Source organism: Scomber scombrus, chromosome 21 (assembly GCF_963691925.1).
Source record: "Scomber scombrus chromosome 21, fScoSco1.1, whole genome shotgun sequence".
NCBI lineage: Eukaryota > Metazoa > Chordata > Actinopteri > Scombriformes > Scombridae > Scomber > Scomber scombrus.
Genome location: NC_084990.1, coordinates 9201738 through 9227703, shown reverse-complemented (window position 1 = coordinate 9227703; position 25966 = coordinate 9201738). Strand labels below are relative to the sequence as shown.

At 40.1% G+C, this 25966-nt stretch overlaps 2 protein-coding genes across 5 annotated transcripts; one reads left to right on the top strand and one right to left on the bottom strand.

The window, feature by feature from the left end:
• Positions 1-4535: 4535 nt before the first annotated feature.
• Positions 4536-6920, top strand: foxl3 (forkhead box L3). Its single transcript, XM_062443133.1, has 3 exons — positions 4536-4757; positions 6071-6239; positions 6450-6920. The coding sequence occupies exons 1-3, from the start codon at positions 4651-4653 to the stop codon at positions 6918-6920; spliced, it is 747 nt and encodes a 248-aa protein (XP_062299117.1). The 5' UTR covers positions 4536-4650.
• A 5573-nt stretch (positions 6921-12493) lies between these two features.
• tom1l2 (target of myb1 like 2 membrane trafficking protein) lies at positions 12494-25706 on the bottom strand. 4 transcript variants are annotated; one of them, XM_062442115.1, is made up of 15 exons: positions 25638-25706; positions 25155-25239; positions 24333-24411; positions 23824-23973; positions 22489-22623; positions 22231-22380; positions 21159-21275; positions 20877-21010; positions 20674-20725; positions 18440-18608; positions 18209-18335; positions 17653-17728; positions 16687-16746; positions 15482-15518; positions 12494-15272 (listed from the first exon to the last, which is right to left on the bottom strand). In XM_062442115.1, the coding sequence occupies exons 1-15, from the start codon at positions 25687-25689 to the stop codon at positions 15124-15126; spliced, it is 1572 nt and encodes a 523-aa protein (XP_062298099.1). In that variant the 5' UTR covers positions 25690-25706; the 3' UTR covers positions 12494-15123. The 4 variants fall into 4 exon arrangements, with proteins under 4 accessions (XP_062298099.1, XP_062298100.1, XP_062298101.1 ...); XM_062442116.1 differs by having other exon boundaries at positions 17653-17725; XM_062442117.1 differs by lacking the exon at positions 16687-16746.
• Positions 25707-25966: the final 260 nt, after the last annotated feature.

Below are 25966 nucleotides of genomic sequence, written 5' to 3'. Positions count from 1 at the left end.
TTGCTGATTTTGTTTGTCAAAGCGCTTTTGCTGAAAGCAGCTGCAGCACTCTGTCCAGTAACCAGTACTATTGAGAGCAGTGACAGTGAGCCAGAACAGTGAAGTTGCAGACTGGCAAATCAAAGTAATGAGCTGAAAGTTGCTATAAGGCTTCATAGAGCTGAGAGGAAGTGTAGAGTTGGTGATTATTATCTGTGGAGAAGCCATACTCCCCTCAAATACAAGTACAATTCTAGCAGCTGTAAGGTCATTTTCAAGGTGTCAATTTGTGTCAAGCAGTAGTTAATATGTTTAATTTGAAAGAATCAGAATGCTGTCTAAAAATTCAATGATTATTCAATTGCTTGCCAAAGAAAAACTGGTTTTACAGCATCAACTGTATCGTGTCTCAAATGGTTTGAACAGACAGGCTCATGGAAATAAAGCTTTTTGTTGAGCCTCCTTTTAGTATCACACTGAAAAAGCAGTCTGAACCAAGTTTATACTTCTAAACAAAGTTATTTTTGGTCATGAATTTTGTGCAAGTGATGAATCAGCTTAATAAGTGTCTGTGGTGAAAAATGCAGCGCAACTGCAGCGTGACTTCAACTCCAATCAAGATAAACACAACAGACCCCATAACGTCAGAACTGTTGGAGCTTTGCTTCATCTACTTTGAACAGACTGAATACTCAGGTGAACACGGGCCCACTCTGGAGGTCTCTACATAACACTGTGTAATTTGACAGAGGATGGCTGCACAGTACAGTGCAAAGGAAAATGGCCCTCAGCCTCCGCTCTGTGCATAAGCATGTTTACAGTTCCCACTGCACTGTTGTGTTTTGATAACCTTTCCTCACAGAACAGCCCCCGGAAAAGCTACTTGGTTGGTTTACATAAATGCACGTTCACACACACACACATGCATACACGCAAGCAGACAAAGCTATGAATGGAGGAAGCAGAGTCTGAGACAACCATCAGAGGGACAGAGAGTGACCAGAGGAGAACTAAGGGCTGTAATCACTGCAGCCGGCCGCAGACAGGACGGCAGAGGAAGCCTCGTCATGGGAGCGAGCCATGAGGTGCTTATCAGATCTCACTTCAAACCAACCTGATTCCATGACCTCCTCTTCTCCCTCCACACTGCCTCTCTCTGTTGGTCCTCCTTGGTCTGTTTAGCTTTGTATGAATCTGTTTTGCTTGTCTGGAGTGAAGCAGCCCAGACGACTCCTCACAATTCACCTAAATGAGCTCGAATCATTGAGGCCCTGTGGTAGCTATTTGTGTAATGAAGTCAGTTATGTTGCTTTGTGGTTAAGCATTATCGTAAACCAACCTTGTAACATAGTACTAAAGGCGATACTACATGGGTGAGCAAAAACATTTAATTGTTATTGTAGGGTATGAGCTAAATATAGAATATAGAGTGCGTTAGAAAAATGTACTAAATTAAATTGTTGGCTTAATTTAGCTAACATTAAGAAGTTAATGAAACAGTAGCCTAAAGTGGCCCTTCAGATGCTTAAAATTTTACTTGATAGTTGACTGTGTAGTGACGGGGAAATGATGTGGATGTATGGCATTGCATTTAGCATGTGTCATACCCATTAGCATATCCGGATGCAACTATTATGTGGTATTGTGTTAATGAACTGTTAAAGGGTTTCTCCTGCAATTTAGTAGCATACTTCCATAAAGTTTAGGGGTTCACAAGAGACATATAATAGAGGAAAAAATCTAAATAAAAGCATGAGAAGAAAGTGATATCGTCTCTAGTGTGGGTCGAATTTGAAAAATACTAGATCCTACATAACCTAAAATGCAACTTCATTGTAGCTTTAATCAGACCCTCCTTACTCTTGAAGTGTGCACGTCTTTTGAACTCAGGCTTTCTGTTAAAAAATGCTGAGATAACCCTCATGACATCATCAATACTGTAATCAGCCAATAAAATATAGTGTTAGTATTCAGTTGTATGTAAACTTCCCCTCGGATTCTTAAAACCTCCAAATTTCTAGAAAGAACAGGCACGGCATCCTTCGTGGTAGCGAGCGATATCAGTGTAATCAGTTTCCTTTTTGTGCTTGTTGACGCTCCGCAGCGTTTCATGAAGCCACATAGAAAATCTGGGCTAAAATTGAGTACAGCATTGACCTTTAAGTTGCTTCATTAGCCTATCAGGAATAATCAGAGAATTACTTTAATGTCTCTGGGCTGCACCAATACAGCGCCTACAGGCTACTCCTGCACCAGCGGGGCCACACACAGAGTCCTGGCAGACCTCAGGCTGTTTTCCCGGCCTCTGTCGCCTCACGGGAGACCTCCAATTGCTCCGTTAAGAGCCCTTCAAAATACACATCCCAACTGTTTTATAGACACGGAAACAATTTATGGCCATTATAGAACATTATAGATAGCATCTACAAAACTTCCCGTTGTTGACTACACGTCTGCCAGAGTGGACACACACACACACCCCAAAGAGTTAACGGAGAGAAAAAGAAAACAAAGATGCAAAGGATTTTGTTTGTTGGTTTGGGGTTAGATGTTTTAAGTACAGCTACAGAGATTAGACTATAAAAAGAAGCAAAATAAAACATGTAGTCGGCCTACAAGACCAGCAGACCACCCAGAATCCTGCTGGAGGTGGGGTAGGGGAGCAGTTTTTCCAGCATTCTCGTCCAGGGTTCAGGCGACCCAGACTGCTACTGTGAGACCGCCTGGACCGGACCAGCTTAGCTTAATCAAGTCAAAGTTAAAGAAACACTGTGTAAGATGTCGGGGGATTTATTGGCAGACATTAATATACTTAATTTGAATATATACTGATACTGAAATAACTGAATATATTTATAAATTGAATATTCATAAGTATGTTTTCATCAGTGTGTAATCCCATGAAAATAAGAATTCCTGTGTTTTGGTTACCTTAGAATGAGCTCTTTATAGCTACGTACGGAGCGGGTCCTTTTCTACGGAGCCCACCATATTGCACCTCTATCCTTGTACAGTAGCCCAGAATGGACAAAACCAACACTAGCTCTAGAGAGGACCGTTCAGGTTGTTTGTGAGTTCCTTGGCCTCAGCGGGAGGAGTATTCAGTTGGTTGCAATTTACAACCTCACCACTAGATGCCACTACATTTTACACACTGGTCCTTAAAAGGGGAAACCTACTTATTTTACACAAAATCTATTTAGTCTCAGAGCACTGTGAAAAAATTGTTGTAAAATGTCATCTGTGGCTGGGAGAAAGAGTTTGAAAAGATTCGGGTGTTTAATAGATAGATAGATAGATAGATAGATAGATAGATAGATAGATAGATAGATAGATAGATAGATAGATAGATAGATAGATAGATAGATGGATGGATGGATGGATGGATGGATGGATGGATGGATGGATCGATAGATAGATAGATAGATAAATAGATAGATAGATAGATAGATAGATAGATAGATAGATAGATAGATAGATAGATAGATAGATAGATAGATAGATAGATAGATAGATAGATAGATAGATAGATAGATAGATAGATAGACAGACAGACAGACAGACAGACAGACTAGTTTCAGACCCGGGATGAGTAACACAGGGAGTGTAAAATGAACTTGGTGTCAAAGCGTAAAATTGAAAATTGAAAAGGATTTCATGTAAAAGAATTTGTCTGACTTGGACAGGGATGCAGACCAGAGATAGCTTTCTCTCATTGCTCAACAATGCCGAGCAGACCCCAGAGTTGTTGTTGGCGGTTGAAAAAACAGACATGAAAAGGAGCAAAGAATCCTGCTCGGCCTGCTTTGCTTCTGCGGCCTGTAACAGCTACAGTATGTAGCCTAAACAAAATTTTTGGTGTTGAAGCCCACCGGCTCAGCTATTATGTATTTCCAATTTATGAGACTTCATATTTTTATTTTGCACTTCTGAGGCAAACTGCACCAAGTCTATCAAATAACTGAGGGCCTAATTGTACCATTAAAGAATTAAGGTATTAATTACAAAAACATTGGCTATCAAGATAATGAAAATGAAACAATGCAGGGAATTATAGCAGCTATAGCATTGTTTGGAACGATTACTTTCCTTTTTGATGGTTATTTAATTATATCATTGAAGTAAAAGTTTAACTGCAGCACTTGGTTAATGTAAGTTTAAGGCGTATTACGTTTTGAGAACTTACCAACAGATGAGATAGTGAAGGTTGATTTGAAAGATGAGATGCAGTAAGCAAACTGGCCCTGACTTTGCTGTGGAAAAACTGTGCAGTGCTGCAGCTAAAATAAATATAGACAACATGGAGAAACAAACAAAACAAAAAAATCTATATTAGAAGTTTGAATTTCATGTGGATGGCTAAAAAAACACAAGTGGTGCACAAGACTACGAGACTACAGACCTCAAAGACCTCAGGGAGGTGGTCTTGAGTCTTGAGACCTCCAGCCGTTCCTGGACAGCAGCTGGAACGAGGAGGGGAGAGGGGGGCTGGAGGCAGCCGTCATCAGCAGAGCTCAGAGTGAGTGTCAGCTGGCTGAGCAGAGCATGGTGGCAGAGCAGAGCAGAGCAGAGCAGAGCAGCAGGACAGGGTGTTGCTGCTGGGCTTTGGCCAGGAGAGTCAGAGGAGCCAAACAGTTCGGAGCACACAGCTGATTCCTCAAAAGTGTAGATATGTTTGATAACGCTAACTACCCGTTCAACTGTTTTAACTATGATGGAGACGGATACCCTTCCTCTAGCACAGACGAAGAGAAGAAAATGTGCAGACCTGCGTACAGGTAGGAAAAATTTCAAAATCATCTTTTTGAAAAGAAATAATAATATGTGTAACTTTGACCAAAGTTATATTTATTTATTATTAATTATAAAGGAATTTTGTCATATTTTGTATTTTTCCTTTCATTTCTATAGTTTCATAATAATATCTCCCTTTTAAAATTGTAAAATGTTTGCATTATTTCATTAAAACCAGTTTGGACAAAGAAATCCAAAGATTTTATGTATCAACCCAGCTGGCTTTCACCAATGACACTTTTTTCTCTCACTACACATAAACATGATGCACATTTGGAAAAATAGCTTTTAAAACATATATTCTCTATATACGTAGTGTAGACTCTTTGATTTAGGGCAATATTTACCATCAGAAGTACACTGTGGATCATTTCTGTCTATTTTGGCATTTAAAAAAATATTATTTCAACTTTATTCATTGATTTTTGAAAGAACTTTTATGCGGCGGCTTACTTTGTTGTGTCTACATGCATCTGTGAAATTAGAAATGTGGGGGGAAAAAATAAAAAATTCCATCATCAAGTTAACTTTAATGCTCTGTTTCTCTAACAGCTCAAAAAAAACATTGTTTACCGGCTGGATCCTTGATAACTTTTCCAAATTTTATGAGAATTCCTTATGAACAGGATTTTGAACTGATGACATGTTTCAGATTTGGTGTTACAGAAAATCATTAGTTCATCTCGGGGTTTCAGAGACCACAGCTATGAAACATGGATACATTTACATATTCTATATACCTGACCCAATAGTTTTGTGTACTTTTTCTGAAGTACTAGTCTTCCCAAATCCCAAATAAATCCATTAAGATTTCTGGTATTGGAGTTTTATAATAGTTTATTCTAATTGACCCAAAACAGAAGTAAAATCAGTTTATGGGATAAAATACTGACGTTTCTTTTTCTGTGATGACTTTCTGTCAAACAAAAGGAATACTTTATATGTTTTTTCATGCATAGCCCATATACTGTATAAAACATTACATATTCTATCCTTATTTGGTGTTGGTTGGTTTTTTTAAATGTATTTTCTCACTTTTATAAAAAATGTCAAGCCCAGTGTGTGGTAAAGAGAAGTGCTGCTACTTCAATACTTTTTACAGATTGGGTTTTTATGAGGTCAAAATAAAACAATAAATATTTAAGGAAAATAATTGGTTGATTTTGCAATAATTACTTTATCAAGTAGCAAGCAGAATATCAACAAAAAAAGAGAGTTAAAAGCTTTTTATCATGTAGCAGATTTATATGTGACCTTTTTTCTTGTGTTGCCTGATAAAAATGTGTCTATGTGTCAGCTACATCGCTCTGATAGCCATGGCCATCCAGCAGAGCCCTGAGCAGCGGGTCACTCTGTCGGGCATCTACGAGTTCATCATGAAGAGATTCCCATACTACCGCTCCAACCAGAGAGCCTGGCAGAACTCCATCAGACACAACCTCTCCCTCAACAGCTGCTTCATCAAGGTATACCCAAACACAGCAGAAATATTGTCCATTTTAATATGATATCAAAATTATTTTGTGTTTCAATTTATTGTTGGTTTTATTTTATTTCCTTTTATTATTTTATCTATTTCTAGTATTTTTAATCCTCTTTTTATTGGTAGTAGGAGTAGTTTGAATAAGTTATGTTATTATAGATACATAAATGAGTATTATACTATCGTCCCAAAGGTTCCTCGGACAGAGGGTAATGAGAAGGGAAAGGGAAACTACTGGACTTTTGCCACTGGCTGTGAATCCATGCTTGACCTGTTTGAAAACGGCAACTTTCGGCGTCGCCGGCGCAGGAGGAACATGAAAATTGGCCTCCGTGATTCAGGAGAAACCCCTTTCCATCCTTTAGAGAGCCACAGCAATCATCACATACCCGCAGCCCAGCACCCTGAACCCGACTCCACCCTCTGCCCTCTGAACCCCGAGAGGCAGAGACCGGGCGCCCAGCCAAACCACCTCATCCCAAACCCCAGCCAGGGGAAACCAGAGTCAGAGATCAAGTTTAGTATTGACTACATCCTGTCTACTCCAGATCCACCACTGCCGGGGTTCAGATCCTCACATGGTCCTGTGCACATAGGGCCCACAGGGCCACCCATACACGTTCTGGAGCCCCAACACCTGAACCTGCACTTCTGGACTCTGTGAGAGAGAGAGAGGTGGAGAGGAAAGCAGAGATTGAACTAAGCGTCTGTGTCCGAAACTGGGAAGTACTGTGAGGACAGAAATTCCCCAAGAGGAAATTTACTGACTTCAAAATATAACTGAGGAATAAAGTAAAGAGGTACAGTATTGTGTGATGGATTCTAGATGGAAAAAAGTCACTTAAAGAAAGCAACATGCGCTCTAAGAATTCATCCAAAAGAACAAATGTGTCAACAATACCACATTCATATTGTCATTATGCTGTATGTGCAGTGTCCAGTGCTGACATAGACTAGATTTACAGTATTCTCTATATGCATATACACAGGAGCTGTGATGTGTAGATGTCCACTGACACATGCAAGGGTCTAAAAATCTGATTGGGTAAAAAAAAAAAAATTCTGAGTTATTGGGTAATCTTCAGATGAGAAGTAGTTGAGATGGTTTTCTTCATAAAAGAAGAATATATTAAGAATCATGTGGCTTTCCCTTGTCGTCTTTCATTCTTTTAGCCAGACTACGCAGAACCTTATTTACTTTATTTTTGCCATTACTTCTGCTTGATGGCAGAATGACTCATTATTTATTTACCTTATTCCAGCGAGTATGTCAGGACGATCTCTGACAAAGGGTTCATCATTGGAAACCGCCAGATGAAAAATTGAACTAGAAGGAACTTCATCAGCATCAACAAAATATTATATTATTCAGCTGAAATGTTTCATATTGCTACGATTTGTCACAGAATTGTCTTAAAAACATACAGCCGGAGCAACAACGCTCTTTTCTTTCTGCAATAACAGAAAACAGCAAAAGTAAGACATTTGTCATGGACATTAAAAAAGCACAGGTGTAAATGACAAAAGTAATGATGGCTGAATTCCATTTAGCTGTCTCAGTTTCACTGTCAACATATCCCAAACTATATTACATACTAATTCTATACAATATTTTATTTCTCAGTAATCATTATTGGATACTGCTTTAGTAGGTAAAATAAATTATTTGTCATCATTTCATGCCAGAAAAGAAATGGTACTCCAATCTGCGACTCTGTAATGTCACGGCCAATTAAATGTCTTTCTCAGGATGTTATTTATTTATTTTTTCAATTCTAGATATCTTATAATTTTTTCAGCTGTCAGTAACTCCTAAATTTCCTTTGAGCATAATGCACATTACATTATACATTATGGGAGAATAGTGTCCATTGACAGCACACTAAAAAATCAACTATATTTGCATGATGTCTGGTTGGATTACATTTCATTTTGTCACTTTAGCGTGTTAGCCTACTGGGACACTGTAATAGCACAGAGGCAATGTTAATGCTATTAGCAACACCTGTGCACTCAACTCTTTCAGACTGCCCACATTAAGCTAATTTCTTTCATTGACCTTTTGAAATCCTGATTGACTGACACTTAAATTCTAATCCAGTCGCTCCTTATTATGACGCATTATATTTGTTCACTTAAAAGACGCAAAAACGGAGGTCTGGCTAACATTTACTTCCCGTACAAAGGAGATCAATCATGGTGCGCTCTTGTGCCGTTGAAGGGACATTTTTCAATTTAACCTTTATATTCTGTCTTGACTACATCAGAGAAGGGTTTCAACACACTTAACATGAGTGGCATTTAATATAGCATAACACTTGCAAGGTGAGGCAGAGATGTGACCCTATTTAAATACAGGGGGGGCCCCTGCCTGAGCCTTAACAGCAACACCTCCCCCCCTCTTTTACACACACATACACACAAAACCCCTGACGCAATTATAATTAAACACACCTTATGCCTCCTTTGCAAATGCCCCTCATCGATCTGTAGGTTTTTAACATTCATACGTGAACTGCCCCGCAGCAAACGTCTGCAACGGCACAAGTGTTTATGGATCAGCAAGTTTCCATTAACAAAGTTGTTGATGTTGAATAGCGGGGGCCGCCGCTGCTGCCATGATGCCGTGGATATATTTGGGTAAATTAACTTAGCATAAAGTGCTCCGAGGCTACAGGGGTCTTTTGAGGCAGCTAAAGAGAAAGCAAGGCACCAGTCAGGCCCGAAAAGTCAGTGCACATGTATGAAACTGTAGCTACTGGCACAGTGTCCCAAAGAATGGCCTCTATTATAAACCACTAAATGCATTTACTGTGTTTCCAGTTAATCCTTCTGCTATCTGGAGCCACTTGTTTATAATTGCTTTCACAATAATGTTTCTCATTTACAGGAGTGTGGACATTTATTTAGTTGGAGACTGATAACTTCATTATGTGTACGCTCAGGGCAAGAAGCGGGGGGGAATTACAGGTGGAGGAAATTGGGAAAGCATTGATCTGCGACGTTAATAAAAAGTAAATCATAAACACAAATAGGTCATTTAGTCTGGAGTGCTTTGTGTAACCATTGGATTTCACTGAGGCTGTGGTGAGGATTGTAGGGATGAAGATAAATATTGGTGTGTTGTTTTTTGCTCTGATGAGAGATCTGCTTAGTGTACGGATGTAATTTACTGAGCGGTTTCCTTTAGCTGTGGTTGGAGGAGGAGATATTGTGCTGTGGGGGAGAGCAAGAGTATGAATGAACTAAAAGGCTGCACATTGATATCATTATGAGCTACCAGCTAATGAAGATCAGTGAAATAGCCTGAGGTCCTTGACATATACACATATCTCTGCCCTTTGCCATTTTGTGGCTGTGAACGTGAACATATAGCTGCTGCAGGTGCAGCCAGTACCAGCCTGGAATATGCTATTATTTTTAAATGGCTTCAAATGTGTGTATGTGTGTGTGTGTGTGCGTGCGTCTGTAATGAGAAAATCAACACAGCATGTCAATCAATGACAGTTGGGAGACATGTTTACATTTATTTGTAGTTGAGATCCTGCAGTAGCTGTGCGCTGACTGTTGGAAGGATGTGACTGAAGGGGACCAGAAGGGTTTTTTAGAAAGAAAATGGAAAACAGGCAGTTTAATAAAGGAAAGGTCTTGACATTCAAATGAAAATATAACTCAGAAATCTGCCAGAAATCTGTTTAAATTTGTCAGTTCTCATTTGGTAAACATGCCACCTTTACACCAAAGGGTTGAGTCTGTTTTACACTGGAGGGTCACAATCTGACCTTCTGGCCCATGATTTTACACAGGAGAAAAAAGTCTCCTACTTTGAAATCTATAAGGGAGAGAAAAAGACAAAACAAGAACTTTGCAACTTGTATTATGTAATCCAGTAAAGTAGGCCTCAGATATTACCATATTGGATTAACTCTTTACTGACAGAGTCTTGACTGAAGCAAGCTTAAAAAATGTACTATTTATTTATTGCAGGATAGGTCCACCTGCTGTAAATATAAAGCAGTAAGGGCGTGTAAAAAATAAAATATAACAGTGTCAAATACAAAAAAATATATGTTACTGAATTCCCTAACTGATTTCCCTAAGGAAATAAAACATTCTGATTAAAGGTACTTGTGACTTGTACTTTTTGTACCTGGTGAAGAGCCAGTTTGGCCTGCAATTTTTGTTATGTGATATAATAGACATTTGAAATAATGTAATGATTCCTATACAGGCAGAAATGACAAGTGCAGTGTTTGGAATTGATATGTGAACATGAAAAATTTGTGTTTTATTAGCTGATTGCAAAAAATGTAGACATATCTTGAGATATTTGCAAAAATGAAGGTCATGACAATTGAAAAGTATCCGATGTTCTACATGTCTAAGAAATATATGCAGAAATTGTAATGACATATATGTCAAAACACACCTTCAAATTACCTTAAAGTAGTCTGAAAAAAGGAGGAGACCCTTTAAATACAAAAAAATTTATAGAATTGAATATGCTCAATATGTGCATGAATATATTTTCTGCATCCTCCATGTAATTTAGTGTCTGTCTAACTGTTTTGCACTAGATGGCTCCCTTCTTTTTTTTTAAAGTATTTTCACTGAAATGCGTAGGAAGCCTCTTTCCACTGTTCTCCTGTAGAAAACCTAAAAAATAGTTACATGCATGTGAATTCCCATATTTCCTGAAGTAAACTTCCATAATATACCTTTTTACAAATGTGATGCAAAGTATCGGAACACACTTTTAAAGCACTCTTATTCCTGTCATTTGAACACTATACACTTCAGTACATCCATTATCTGAATATCTTAGAGGTTTACAGCATCACAAAAATCCCACAATCGAGATAAGATGATAATATCAGTTGCACAAAATTATGATTATGCTTCAGTCGTACTTGTTGATGCTCGCGGTCGAGTTGTGTTATGACCATGTTCTGTGTTGCAAAGCAGGAACATTGCACTGTGTCAACATAACATGCAATGCAACTACAATGCACCACAGCTCCGGCCAGGGATTTCATTCACATTGATACATTTGGCAGGTTGTGGGGGTTCGTGTGTTTTCTTTGATAATAGTTATATTTTCTGTAGAGCCTGCTCCCTTAGAGAGGTTACATCTATGTACTCAGACGTCTAGATGGGTCAAGTTGTTGGGTGGTGAGTTTTTTTTCCACTTTGCATGAACTCTGGCACCACTGTCCAACCACCAGGGTGTGCTAACTCACTGCATGTGGAGAGAGGAATCACAAACACCAGGGTGGGGTATCAATGTGGGGAGTGAGGCCTGACAAAACGTGGATCCTCCATATTTCTGTTTCTCAGAGAGCCTCCATCAATCCTGTGGCAATCAAACGGCTCCATACAATCACGCTTCTGCAACAGATGTAATGATGTTAACATGCTGCTTGTTAAATATGAATATAATGCGTCTATTTTGTCTTTGAAGGGGATAACAGCCAAAACCAGGCTGCATTGAATTTAGATTCAGTCCAGATGATCGTGTAAATGCCTCATCAGCAGTCACTATCTAACACATGTAGTTCATTATTGTGGCACGTTGCCACACAAAGAGTAACAATACACAATCTCACAGCATCTAGCAGCACATGGTGCTTCAACTACTGACAAATCAGGATCTGTTTTTTTATTTAATGCCACATTTTAATGTATTTTCCCTCCAGAAATTTAGCATAAATACATTTTTTTAAAGTCACCAATATTACTTACATTTCTAAAAACCACAAAAGCATCAATTTACCTTTCAAAAGAAAGCATCGACCAGCAGCTCTGTTGTGCAATATACTGTAGATTTGAAATGAAGTAGTTACTCATGTCAGAACGACACATGTTGAGTCAAACGTGGATCCTGTACACTAGTGTGTTCCAGTCTGCTATAATCCGACACACCCCTCTTTCTTTTTGACCGGGAAAACGCTCCAGTGACTGGGTCTGAATGTGAGGGGCCATGTTGTGGGATGAGGCGATTCCAGACAACCAATAGGGAAGCCCCTGGTGTGGGGCCCACGGGCCTCCAGAGGGAGGCGGAGGGAGCGGTGGAGGGTGGTTGGCAAGGTAAATAGAGAGGGTTTACTACAGGTCAGCTTCAGCTTATTACCATCTGAACATGGATGGTGTGGCAAGGAGAGAGGTTTGATTCCTAAAAGCAAATTACCAATAATAATAATAATAATATGAATTTAAAAAAGAAACAAAAACACAGGATGCGGATCACACACTGCCAATGTTTTATTAAGAGTTCATGCAGAAGTCAAACAACACAAAGAGAAATGAGGGATGAGGCAACTCAGGAGAGAGTAGGGATCACACAGCACAGCCTCCCTTATCAGCATCTCTTTTCATATAATCCAGTGACACACAAAGAAACGCACTGTTCCTCTGCAAAACAGCTCTGAGACGACTCTCCAGTGTGCTGAGATACAGTTACAGAATCGCTGACGAGAGCTCACGCTGAAACGAACCAGGCTGATGCTGGGCGGTATCAAAGAGTGAGAGTGACAACATGGGTTCTTTAAAATGCACATCTTCTTCTTCTTTCTTTTTTTAATAGACGGAGAGATAAAACGATTCCGTTACGCAACAGCTGACACACTCACACGCACTCACGTCGAACACTAAAAACAAGGAAACAGAAGGAGAAATGACGTTTCCCTTCAAATGTGCAATGTTGATGCTTTGTCGAAAAAAGTGTCAGAAAGTAAGATAATGTCTGTTTTGTCATGTGCTAGTCAGTCCATAAACTTATGAGGGATTTATTAAAAAAAATATGTATCCTTCATGAGATTAATGGTGTGATTCTCTTAGAGCTACAGTTCATCTGTTTCTCACAGTCAGTGATCTGCCCTTATATATCCACAAAACCAATAAACATAACAAATAAGGTACATTAACCAGCAGTAATGTATAAAACAGAAACACACTTAAAACACACACCTTTATGACAATTTCTCATTGTTTTCCCACTTTCCTTACAATAAAACAATTTAAAATACTGATCTGAAGAAAGAGAACAAAAAAAAAGAAAAGAAAAGAATAGCACTGAATAAATTATTTCTAAATATTTCCAAACATCTCATTAATTACAGCTGGTTAAGTGTTCGTCCTTTACAGTACAAGTTGAAACTGTCAAAGTGCACGCTTGTTTGTAGCTTGTCGTGATTGTGTAACATGTTGCATTTATTACTGTCAAATAGTGAAATGTCTCATTTGTAAGCGCTGTGTCTGCGTTGGCGAGCTCGTTTCGGGAAAAACAAATGTCGTACTGAAAGGTCAGGCCTTCCAAGGTGTCAGCATCGAGAAATAAAGGAGAGCTGCACAAAAAAAAAAAACAGGAAAAAAATATCATGTGCAAACAGCTTTCGTAGTGTGATATTGAATTCTCATCATGTCCCTGGATGTAAAGATAGGGCCGGATTACGTACAAACAATTCAATTATCCGGTCTGTACACATTCTAAGTTTTTTTTTCCTCCATCCGCATCCAAAATAAAAGAAAAAACTTGGTCCGCTAAACTGAAAAGGTACGGCACGAGCTACTCAAACATGAGTTAAAAATCCTACAGTCACTGACTGATGACAGCATGTCTCTTCAGCTACCTCTGGCTCCCTGCCAACTCATTCAATGACACAAAAATATATTTGTATCTATCTTCAGCATAAAGATGATCACACAAACAACAATAATTAGACAGTATAGTTCAGCAGAAGGAGTTAAGACCGACTGCAGCAGCTTTAGGCGAATAAAATCTCATCAAAATAATCTCAGGAAAATTCACTGTGATCAACTTATCATCAAAGATCTGCAGTTGAGTTTGTGAAAGAGGAATCTACAGCGTGAGAATGCAGATTTGAGTATACGGTTATTAGTGTGTGTGCAATTACGCCGACGATAAAAACTAAATTCCCTTCTTCTTCTTTTTAAAAGTGAGTTTTTGTCAATAATCAAGATGCTTATTGTCCCTTTTTTCTCGTGAGGAAGCAGAACGCAGTGAGGTACATCCCTATCGTCAAAGCAGCTGGGAACATGAGCCCGTTCCAAAAACCCCTTTTTCAAAACAAATCTCCATTAAATCAACATCTCTTTCATACATACGTAGCTTAAATATACACACAGCTTGACATTTGTCATTTACAGATTTACAATTCAATTTAGACTGACTTGCAAAGGGACCGATACAAAACACCGAAAACAAATATCCTTGTAGGTTTGCTCGTTCTGCCTATAATTAGCAATTCTGCAATAGCAACCGTAAATGCATCTGTTAGGGCTTCTTTAAAAGTAAAAACTTAAATAATCAAGGTTGGTGGTGTTAATGCATGCTTTGAGGGCTTGGATTAGAAATGTATATATCCTATTTCTGACATGATCAGCGGGGCGCCTCTTTTATAAAACTCTACATCGTATTATCAGGATTAGCTGCAACATGAAGCTCTGCAGTCCACAACAGGCTGAGGGACATTTCTTCACACGCAAAGAAGAGGGAACAAGCAGGCGGCCTCATTGTCTCTGACACTGGTCATCATGTGGGAGGGAGGTGAGGGGGGAGGGGTCCATCGTTCGGTGGCGTATCAAAATAGACCATTTGTCAGGTTTTCCCTTTTGTCTAGCGAGAAGTTAACGGAGAACATGAATGATTCCCTTTTTTTCTTTTTTCTTTTTTTTTACAAAGGACAGCATGTACAAATCTCTGTAGTGTAACTGAATAGCGTTGTGATGGAGCAATCAGAGCGGAGGGTGGATGTGTTTTTTGTGTCAGGTCAGTCTGTCCTCGGGTGTGATGCTGCTCAGCTGGTCGGGTCTTCGGCTGGGGGGTCGGAGGGTCAAAGGTGGAAGGTCTACATGGCGAACAGAGCGTCCTCCGGTCGGTCTGGCTTTTTGCGGTTTGGGGTTTCCTGCGCCGCAACCGGGTCGCCACTGGGGGGCGACGGTAGGCTGGGGGCCATCTCTGCGGCTTTGGCTCTCTCCTCGAGGAACTTGTCGAACTCTGGGTGGAACGAGAAAAACAAAAAGGAGGGGAAGGGAATGTGAATTTGAGAGGACAGGTGGTAAATATGTAACAAGAAAAAAGGAAGTATTGAAAGGGGAATTAAGGTAAGGTAAGGAATTCTCTTGTAAACAAACAACAGTGATGTTTATGTACAGTTACGCTACTAGTGGCCAAAAACACCACAGAGAACCTTTAAGTCATCTTACCTTCACTTGTCACGCCTTCCTCGCCTTCATCTCCTTTCTGTTAAAGAAGAAAGACAACATTTCACATCTGGGGAGTCGACTCCGCAAAATGTAATGGACTGCAAACCACCGCAAACCAAATTCACTACTAATTCCTGTGCAAACCACCCACAGCCGCACTGTGTACTCACCAGTCAGGTATAATTATATAACAAGGAGCCACTTGCCTGTTAATACTGCTCACCCTTAACTGTGCAGTTAATAATACACCAGGTATCTCCCAACTAAAGCAGATATACATCACCACTCCAATAATCCAACACAGTGTCACACGTTTGTGTAAAATGAGCATGAACTGATGTAATGCTTTATAAGACATGATGTATACCAAATCAAGATACATTTACTAAGACTTAACTTAAAATTAGAGTATTGGATTCTACGTTAAAGGGGAAGTAACATGATTTTTTGTGACATTCTGTAATTCTATAATAATGTCAGACGTTAAATATGGTAAAAGTTCTAAAACTTAAGGTGAAGGTATTTAAAAATGCACCCTGAGAGTCGCAAACGTTGTTCAACAGGTTGTTCACATTGTCCACTTGTATATTTCAGATCAGAGTTTGGCTCAAACACGTACGGATGTATTGGAGATGTTGACATTTTGAGTAAACAACGAAAAAGAAGGGAGGCCTTTAAGTGATAGGAGCTAAAACGGCCTGTTTTAGACAGAGGCTGAACTGAGGTGCTGCATAAAGGGCCAGTATTAGATAAATTAAGGAGTTCTTAAACTGTAAATCATGCAAAGTATTTCCGTATATAAGTATAGAGCTCAAAAATATAATAAAATTGAACTAAGCTAAAACTAGAAGAATCTCTTGTTTGCCAGAGCTGACGGAAGGATACAGTCACGTCCTCAAGCTGATTATGGACACATTATATTGTGTCTATACTCATGTCCGCATTCAAAACCTCATGCTCATTTTTACAAAATGTTATCATAATACTGTAAGTCAGTTTGTCCCCACAACACACTGTTAGTAACCTTAGATTAAACTAAGATAATAAGACGTGATTGATCAAAGAGTGAAGAAACATGAGGTGAGAGAAATAAATGTTACTTTCTGGTTTGAAACACCATTTTAATAAAAAGGGATAAAACAGAGTGGAAAGGGAAGGAGAAAGGAAGAACTGCAGGCAGAAATAAAAAATCATGATGGGCTCACCACATCAGTACACAGCCACTCCTCTATGTCATCCATGACAGAGGACTGGCCTCCGACACCCTAGGGGGCAACATCGAGACCGCCGGCAGCAAAGCCACAAATAACAAAAAAAAAAAAAACCAAGCCCCAAACACAACAGAAAATATGACTTCAGTGAACTTAAGTGTGAACTCAAATGCAAGTTAAGAAAGCAAATAAATAACTGAAATGAGAAGGCAAATCAATGTGTTGGAATGATGTGGCACATCACACGTACAGATGACTGAGACAAGGTTGTAGAGGAGAACCCTCAAGTCACACTTAACACATTTAACACATAACGCCATGCTGCTGTGTGATGCTGGTGAAGATAAGATATGTCATCATATCTGACAGCAAAAAGCAGGAAATTGCTTCATCAAGCAGAAACTAGTTAAGAGTTAAGCTTCGTTAAATTGACCGCTGAGTCTCACAGCCCACTGACAACAAGCATATTGGGGGGGTGGGGTTTTTATTAAGTGGACGGCAGCTTGCTAGCGTTTGTTTCTCTACCTGCATGACAGTTCAGTGTAGTAAGCTGTGTAGAATATGGTTATGATAAAGCCACACTCACTGCAGCTGATGAGACAAAAATCTATTCCAGTCCTGTTAGTAATGCATGAAAAGAAGCCAATAACGGTTAAGCAACTAAAAACACTTGAAACATCAAGCAGAAGCACTAACTGTGCTGGAAATGTAGCCTCCAGGCTCACTTCTTAGCAAAAATCATCTGATTTTCAACTTGTTTCCTCTATTCAAGATTAGTAGCATCCGGCAGCACAAGTCAAAGCATGTGAGTAAATATCTGCTTCATGGTACAGTCCGCTTGCACAGCACGCACACACACACACACACACACACACACACTCTCAAAATGTTCTGAGTGACAACACAGACTCAATATTATAGCCCACACTGGACATAAAAGCCTGTGTTGTGGAGACTCACCGCTCCTGCAGCTGGCTGTGGGACATCCAGAGTGGGAGGAAGGCTACCAGCAGTATTGCCGTCCTCTGCTGTACTGCTGAAACAAGATGTAAGAATGAGATGTTAGAAAACCATCAAAATTAAAGAGGGTTTTATTTTCCTTCATTAAAACAATAACAATATGGTATAGAATGAAAAAAAGAAGGCTTAAGCATCCTAAGGTCCAGAGCCTGATCAATATATTAGTCAGCTGCTTTATTTTTAGTTATATGGGCTGCATTTTATGTATATTTGATCCTTTTCTTGTTGCTTTTCTTAATCATTATAATTAGTTTAATATAAACATGTATGTTTTTTTGTTATATGTTTTTTTTTAATGTATAGTTAAAAGATTACTGTTTTACTGCACCCATGTCATTTTATATAAGGTTTAACCACATGTGATCATTGCAAAGAATGTGCATTTATGTATATATTCTTATATATCTATAAGATTATTGACCAATATAATCAGTTTTGGTACTTTTTTTTTTTTAACTCGGCCCCAGAAATCCAGTATTGGTCACTTCCTGCTTACGTCTTCTGTGGTTCAGACACAACTCCGGTCCTGGTTTGGGCGAACACATCAAAGTCATCCTGTGCAGGTGGAGGCTTACAGCTGGGCAAAGAGCTCAAAGTACTGCTCACACTGTCTGCACCCACGTCTGGAGGAAATACAACACACTTGATGAAGTTGCCATGCAGCATTGTTGTGAATACTCAAGAGTGGCACAACACTTGGCTCATATCTGACATAGGAGACGCATACCAAGTACGGCCAGGCGGGAGGCCAAGGTGGCTGGAGAGGAGGGCCTCACTGCGGGGGCTGTGACGTTGGAGTACAAGTTGGTTGGAGCTGCGTTGTGCATGTTGCTGACCACCGCAGGGGAGCCTGGGCCGAGGTCTATGAGGTTGTCCTCTGTAGCCTCACTCAGGACCTGGTGGAGAAGGAGTGATGAGATACCCAATTATAGCTCTCCTGTCATGTAGGAGCTGACAGAGGGATATACAGTAGGGTTTGTGGCTCATGAGCAGCAAAGCTAATCCTTTTGTGGGACGGCTAAGGAGAGGCAGGGTTATACAGTATATAATTACTTGACTGTATTTAGAAAAAAATACTAAAAAACTAAAAAAACAACACAAAACAGGTGGTTTGAATAAAAGAAATAAAGACATGTTGTGTATTAAGAGTGACAAACTTGTTGGTTAGCTTCAGGAAAGCATGAAAATGTCTGTGATTGTGGATAGAAGCAAATAATGCAACTTTTTGGAAAAACTGTTTCTTAAGGGGGTCCAAAGGTTCCACATTACGTATTCACTTTTAGAAAAATGGAGAAACTTCTTGGTAGCGTTGTCAGTTACCACAGATGTGCCCTCGAGGGCCGACGATTCATACAGATAAAAAAACAAATCCCCTTAAGAAGGTAAAAATACAGCAGGGAAGGTGGGGGGGAGATTGAATCTTTTGGCTCTGGAGGAATTTCTCCATCTAGATTTAGCAAATCCCAAACCCTGACTGTTTGAGATGATGCAAAAACAACATGACTGTGATTCTTGGGACACATTCACTTTAGTGCCACGGTAAGGTTACATCACTGTCAGTCTACCTCCAGATTCATCGTGTCATTGGCCATTTGGGGGAGGGGGGCTGCATAATCAAAACATGCCATATGGGGTGAAAGATACTGGAGGAGGCACAGCCCATATTATTTAGCCATGTTTCGACAGTCGCTTTGGGGTCAGAATACATCACCGGGTCATACTGGTCAGTTACAGAGGCTGGTAATATTTTCATACTTGCCTGTCTCAGCTAGCCACAGAAACAGAAAAGAACAGAAAGGAAGAGACAGTGAATACCATTAACATGCCTGTGCAGGGACTCAATGTCATGGCATGGTAACTATGGGAGACACACCATGCCCAATTAATATAAAAACCCAACAAAGAAGTAAAAATGTTCCAACAGATTCATGCTTTTCATCTGATTCTTCATTAGATTTTAATCTTGTTTTATAAAAAAAAAAAAGTGGGTTTATTTAAGAAAATGTGAAAATATACATAGTTAATTAACGGAAACAACAGGAAACTGATGAAAGGCATGAATGCTATGAAGGCTTTCTAAGCAGCTGCAAGCGTGACGTAAATGAAACCGAGAGTGTAGCTGCTGATAAAAGTTGTTGTGGACATTTTTAAATCTTTATTTTTGTTATTGACAGATCGGTTTGAATCATTGCAAGGCATTGATGGACTTTAGAATGAAGAAAGACAAACAGAAAACAGCGAGGGGACATCTGTTATATGAACAGTCAAAGTGGGATTATAGAAGTAAATATGGACTGATGGAAAAGCTTCCAGCAATGCTTGTCTGCTCTTCTAGCTGATGACTACTAAGGCACTCTTTCAGAGCACGCCACTTAGCTCTTTCCAAAGCTGTGACTGGACTGGTGATTGTATCTCATTCTGGCATACACAACACAAGTCCATCTATGAATACAATCAGCTCAATTCCAGCACTTCCCAAAATGGAAAAGGCTTTTGTGTTTTCCATTGACTTTTGTGTTGTCATAGTCAATGTTTCCCCCTACTGGACATGACTTCAATGCAACAGGCCTGTTCTGATTGTATTGAAGAAGAATGAATTTGTGTCACCGTGTGAGATGAATGACAAAAAAAAAAGAAAAAAGAATGTTTGCTTTGCATTTTTATGATGGCAGTGTGTTTCTTTGCTGGATTTCCATTTAATTAAGCATGAAAACCAGGTAAATCATTGACAGATCACAGAGAGATCACAGCTATTGAAAGACATTGTTAAGCCCGACTAGTTATGCAACATGCAAGGCCACACTACTGACACCGACATCAAATAATGAGAAAACGTGAGCACAAAACACCGTGGAAGGTGTGCTGAAGAGAAGCTCAGGTTCAGACAGGTAATCCAAGGATTTTACAGTGTGATGTAAACATTGGGTGTTTCGCTACCTGAGGAACTAACTGCTGACTCACCCCATTGTTGACGCTCTGAGCTGTAGACCTTCCAGACCTAAACCTCTCATACCTGAGGCAAAGAGAGGACGACACGGTAGAGCAAAAACACTCTTTAGTTTATCTAACCAAATTTGTGCAAACATTCATAAAAAAAAAAAGAATTTGAATGTGTGTATGTTTTCCCCTCCTAAAGATGAGTTTATTTGTCAGTGTGTTTTGACCTTTCGTAGCGTAAGAAGATGTTATTGAGGTCGTCGTTGACATGCAGCAGCTCCTCGGTCACTGCCTCATTAGAAACGCAGGAGATGAGCTCCATTATCCTCTGCTGCATGGCTCTGCAAGTCCTATTCAGCTCCTAAAACACACACACATGCACACAGTTAATAAAAACATGTATATGCGTAGTGCTCTCAGGTTACTTTTGTCCTCATAGTTTTTTTTTTTTAAATATATGTTGTGTATGTCACACACACACACACACTTAAACCAGAGTGGTTCCTTGCCTGTAGTAACTCATAGTCTGAAGCGTCCTCCTGTCCTGGAACCATCTCGGTCAACATCTCTGACATCACCTTAGTGTTTCCACGCACAATGTCCAACTCACTGCGCAGCCGACAAATCTGGACAACAGGGAGATGAATCAACAGTTAGTCTATTATAAGGGCAGCTGGTGAAGAATATAATCTAATTGCAGCCAACAGTATTGCTCAGGAGATGGATCCACAACAAGGATAATTGCATTAGTAGGGGGAGACATGGCCTTCCACTAACTGACTCAACTAAACCTGGCCACCGCCTGATGAAAAAATACATATCCATGAATTTCTAGAAGAAACGTACAATACAATAAGCTACTATTGGATTTGAGTTGACACACGTAACAACATACTGCGTGTTGCGATTGAGAGTGCATAAAAATGAGCTAGTATGCAAACAGAAGTAAGAACAAAAAAGAAAACTAGAAGTACACCAAATTTAATCAGTTCATCCTTGAGTCCAAGTTGACGTCTGGTTAAAATTCCTTCCAGGCGTTCCTGAGATATGGTGTTCACGTGAGAACGGGAGGGATGCGAGGTCACAGCAACCTCCGAAAATCTAATCAGTTCATCCTTGAATCCAACTGGATGTTTGTGCCAAATTTGAAGAAGTTCCCTAAAAGGTGTTCATAGCCACTTCGAATGGCAGTAGAGGCTAACCTGACCCAACCTTAACACTGACAATTCAATGGAATGAAAAATACTAATAACATCCGATTAGAATTCTTTAACATGAGCATATCTGAAACATGATAGCTTCTGTTGATGAAGGGGATACTTCAGCTACTGTGGCTTGACGCTGACGTTGCACTGCTCATACGTGCAGCAGCATATTCAAACTCTAAAGTGTAATCATTTTCTTAGGTTTGTTTGTACAGGTGCACAAAACATCAGTCTGACTGGCACGGCACCAGAGAAGAAACCTGAAAATGCTGAAGTCGGTCGTTTTCTAAAAAAGGAACTTCAGGTTGCTACAGGTTGTGTGTATATTTGAATCCTGCTGTTTCGCTTAAGCGTCTTAATGGGAGTAAGATTGTACCTGATCGGGTGTAGGATTGATGGATCCGGAGGCATGAATGTTGGGGACCTGAGGAGCGGTGTAGGCTGGCAGGACAGCCTGTGGTGCCGGCTGGGTAGTGGTGGTGGTGTATTTTTGTAGGGCGGAGTCTCCCTCTGGAGCAGTTGCCGACTAGAAGCAGCAGAGACAGACCAGAAAGTGACAAATCAGCCTGCAAGCTAGTCACACTATGTTTGTTTTGTTTTTTTACATAGACACTTAAATATGATGACCCCCTACCCGCTGAGGTGTGTGTATAGGCGAGAGGGTCTCCAACTCTGACATGGGGAACTCAATGCCTTTCCTCTTGAGCTCCTCATAGATTTGGACCACACCTGTGAGGTCCGGGCTGCTCCTGAATGCATCAGCCCACGCCTTGGAGAAGGGACAGCAAGAAAAGGGTTAAACAAAAGAGAGGGAGAGAGTGGAGAAAAAAAAAGGGTAAAGGGAGGGCTGACACAGCAAACAAAAGGAAGGATGCCAGAATAGTAAAAAGAGCGCCGTTCTCTGATCATTTCTGTTTGTTTGCCTTGAATACCACAAAGCTCTTGGCTTGTCTCTCACAGCAATGGGAAGGCTAAAGCTAGACTGAGCCACTATAGCAGCTCAAACACATGACACACTTTTGAAAAAAACAAGTGCACACAGACTTTGAGGCTAACTTGGGCTCTTGATCCAAAAGTGTTCTCCTCGGCCACAAAAACAGCATCATTTTGGTTTAAGTGTGTCTGAAAACAACATCAAGCCAATGTTTGAGCCGAGGATAGCAACAACTTGATTAGAATACATAGTATGTATCTAAGTATACACATTAAAACCTGGGACTTTAATGACATGGCAGCATTACTTCATGTGTGAGTTGAATGTGAAGAGATTCTGGGTTTTATTCACAAAAAAACCCTGATTCATGAAACTGGTGGTTAGGAAACTGCACAAAACAACCGCAGTCTGTTGCCAAACTGGGTATTAAGCATCCCACTCTAGCTGTTGTGAGAAGGGAGTGTTGCTTGATACGTTTTCCCACACAATTTTCCATGCTGACCTCACTGTCGCAAACTTGTTTGTCTAATGACCGGACAAACAAGAAACTATTATATTCTCCCTTCTCCCTCACAGCTATGCCTCTCTTTCTCTCTCTCTCTCTCTCTCTCTCTCTCTCTCTCTCTCTCTCCTGGACCCATGCTGGAGCAGTGGTCACGTGGTTCCCCTGGTGGAAATAAGAGCAGCCCACATGAGCCTTGCAGGGTTACCTGAGCTGCGGCAGGTAACGAGAGCTGCACTCGACTCAAGCCCTGGAGACACTGTACTTTACCTGAGGCTTTGCCTGGGGATGATAGGTCACCTCCTGGACTGCTGCACAGCCACAAATGCTGTAATAAACACCTATGCTGCAAAGCTCACTGCGCCTCTTTCACTAAATGACTCAATCAAAAACACCACGTTTCTCACACAGGGGTAAAAGCATTGTTGTATAGTACACTAAAAGGAGTATCTAAAGATTCAGTAATGTTCATATCACACACTGACTGCTCTAACAACAAACTTCAGGGGCCTGCAGATGTATTGTTATCTTACCTGAATCAGGGCGAGTACTTTATCTTGAACGATTGTAGGTGGGTTGTTTTTAGGAGAGATAATTTTAACAAGTACACCATCAACAAAGTCCCTGCTGGTCACCAGAGAATGAAAGCGATGGCCACAGTTCTTCACACAAGTCTCCAGGACCTGATGGATGCAGAGAGGAAAGTAATGTGAGGTTATGCAAATGCCTGGGGAAAAAAACACAAAATCCTGCTGCAGTCATGTTATTAAGGCTTTTGTTGAGTTTTGAATTACATATTTTCTATAAATGCATACAAACAAACTATGAGATAGCATCAGACTGAGTTGTCCCTGAGTGATTCACTCTACATGCAGTAATACTGCATTACATGAGAGAGAAAAAACAAAAAACAAAACATATTTTATGACAAATGTGACTCACTCCTCTGATTGTGATATTAGGAGAACTAAGCTATATAAAAAACATCTTTATGGATGTAACATGTAACATATGTTTGCCCTCTTCACCCACTTTAACTCACCGTTAAAGCCAACATCACTTCTCTATAGTTCCTGTTGCCATTCAGTCTCTTCTTCACTGCTCTAATGGCATCTTTTGGCCTGCACACACACACACACACAGACACACACAAGTAAAGGCACACGTTTCATGCACAGCACAGCATAGCATGCTTACAGTTTTTAAATGGACTGATAAGAACTTTCAAGGAGAACAAACACAATTGCCAAGAACTTAATGACTGAGGGCTTTGAGGAGCATTTGGGTGGCATTGCCATTTGGACATAAAAACCTGAATACCAGTTGCAGCCTTTTTTTGTTAATGATTCTCTGACTTTTCACAATCTCTGCATTGACATTGACACTTCTATTGTATGGTATGGTAATAATTAACATTTGAATTCTTTGACTACTTTTGACAGATCAAAGCAGCCTCAACAGAATGGGTGTGACACTACTTACATCCCCCTGAGACAAGTAGTCTTTTTATAGATTGCTTATGTGCAGACAGTGCAGCGTGCTAGACTTGACCCACCTACAGCAGTTTACAACCTACTAATCAAACAAGACCTGGACTTCACACACACCAGCTTAAACATACAGTACAAGGTAAGTGGAGCAATGAGATAAGCAAGGAGGCCTTGCATAAATCCACCTCAAACAGCCCGAGCTGGGCTTCTTCTCTCAGTATGACACAGATAGGGAAGAAAAGAGGGAAATGAATGACTTCTAAGTAAAGCATGCTGCATCAATGCTGTATGTAAACAGCACAGGAACAAGGAAGGCAGGATCAAACCAGTACCAATGAGAGAGAGTTAATCAATAACATTGTAGGGATATTCACCCATCCTCTGTTTCATTGATGATGTCACATATTTCCATGTTGAGGGTCCAGTCTTCGCTTTGCAGGGAGCCATCGGTGGCTCTCTCTGAAACACACACGTAAGATAGCTGAGAAAATATATATTATATATAATATGAAGACGTCTCAGTAAAACACAAGCGACTGGAGTGAATAAGAAGACGATGACTGGTGGCTAGCTAACTAAGCTAACGTTAGTCATCCTTTCAGCTATACGTAATTGAGTTACGTATAGCCCCCCTTAAACCGAGCATTGAAAATGACAGAAAACAACATTTTGGTGTGTTAGCGGTAACGCCAGCACAATGACAGCAGATGTTACCGTAACTCCTGCTTAGCTAGGCGGCTAATGGTTCAGGGACGTTAGCCCGTAAATGACTCACCGCACGGATTACATACATTTTCAGGACATATATACACAGTATCTGCACGCAGTGTCCTTTCTTAAAATGTGTAGTTACGTACCGATGCAATGCCCCACTGGGGTACTGTAAGGATTTCCCAAAAGGAACTCCATCTTGCTCGACAACAAACAAGTCAGTCCATGGAATTGGGATGATGATGATGATACATGAGGAAACGTCCAGCAAGTCCCGCCCACAGAGCAATGTGATTGGCCAAGAAATCCTGACCTTTAGCGTGATTGGACAGCTGCAACACCCGCAATGAGAGTTGGACGATTGTAAATAAAGGCTCCAAAGGTTGCAACAATAAAACTCAAATTGATGTTTTATGACTGTGTATGTCTGTATGTTAATTAATAATAAAATACATCTGTAAAATGTTATGAATGT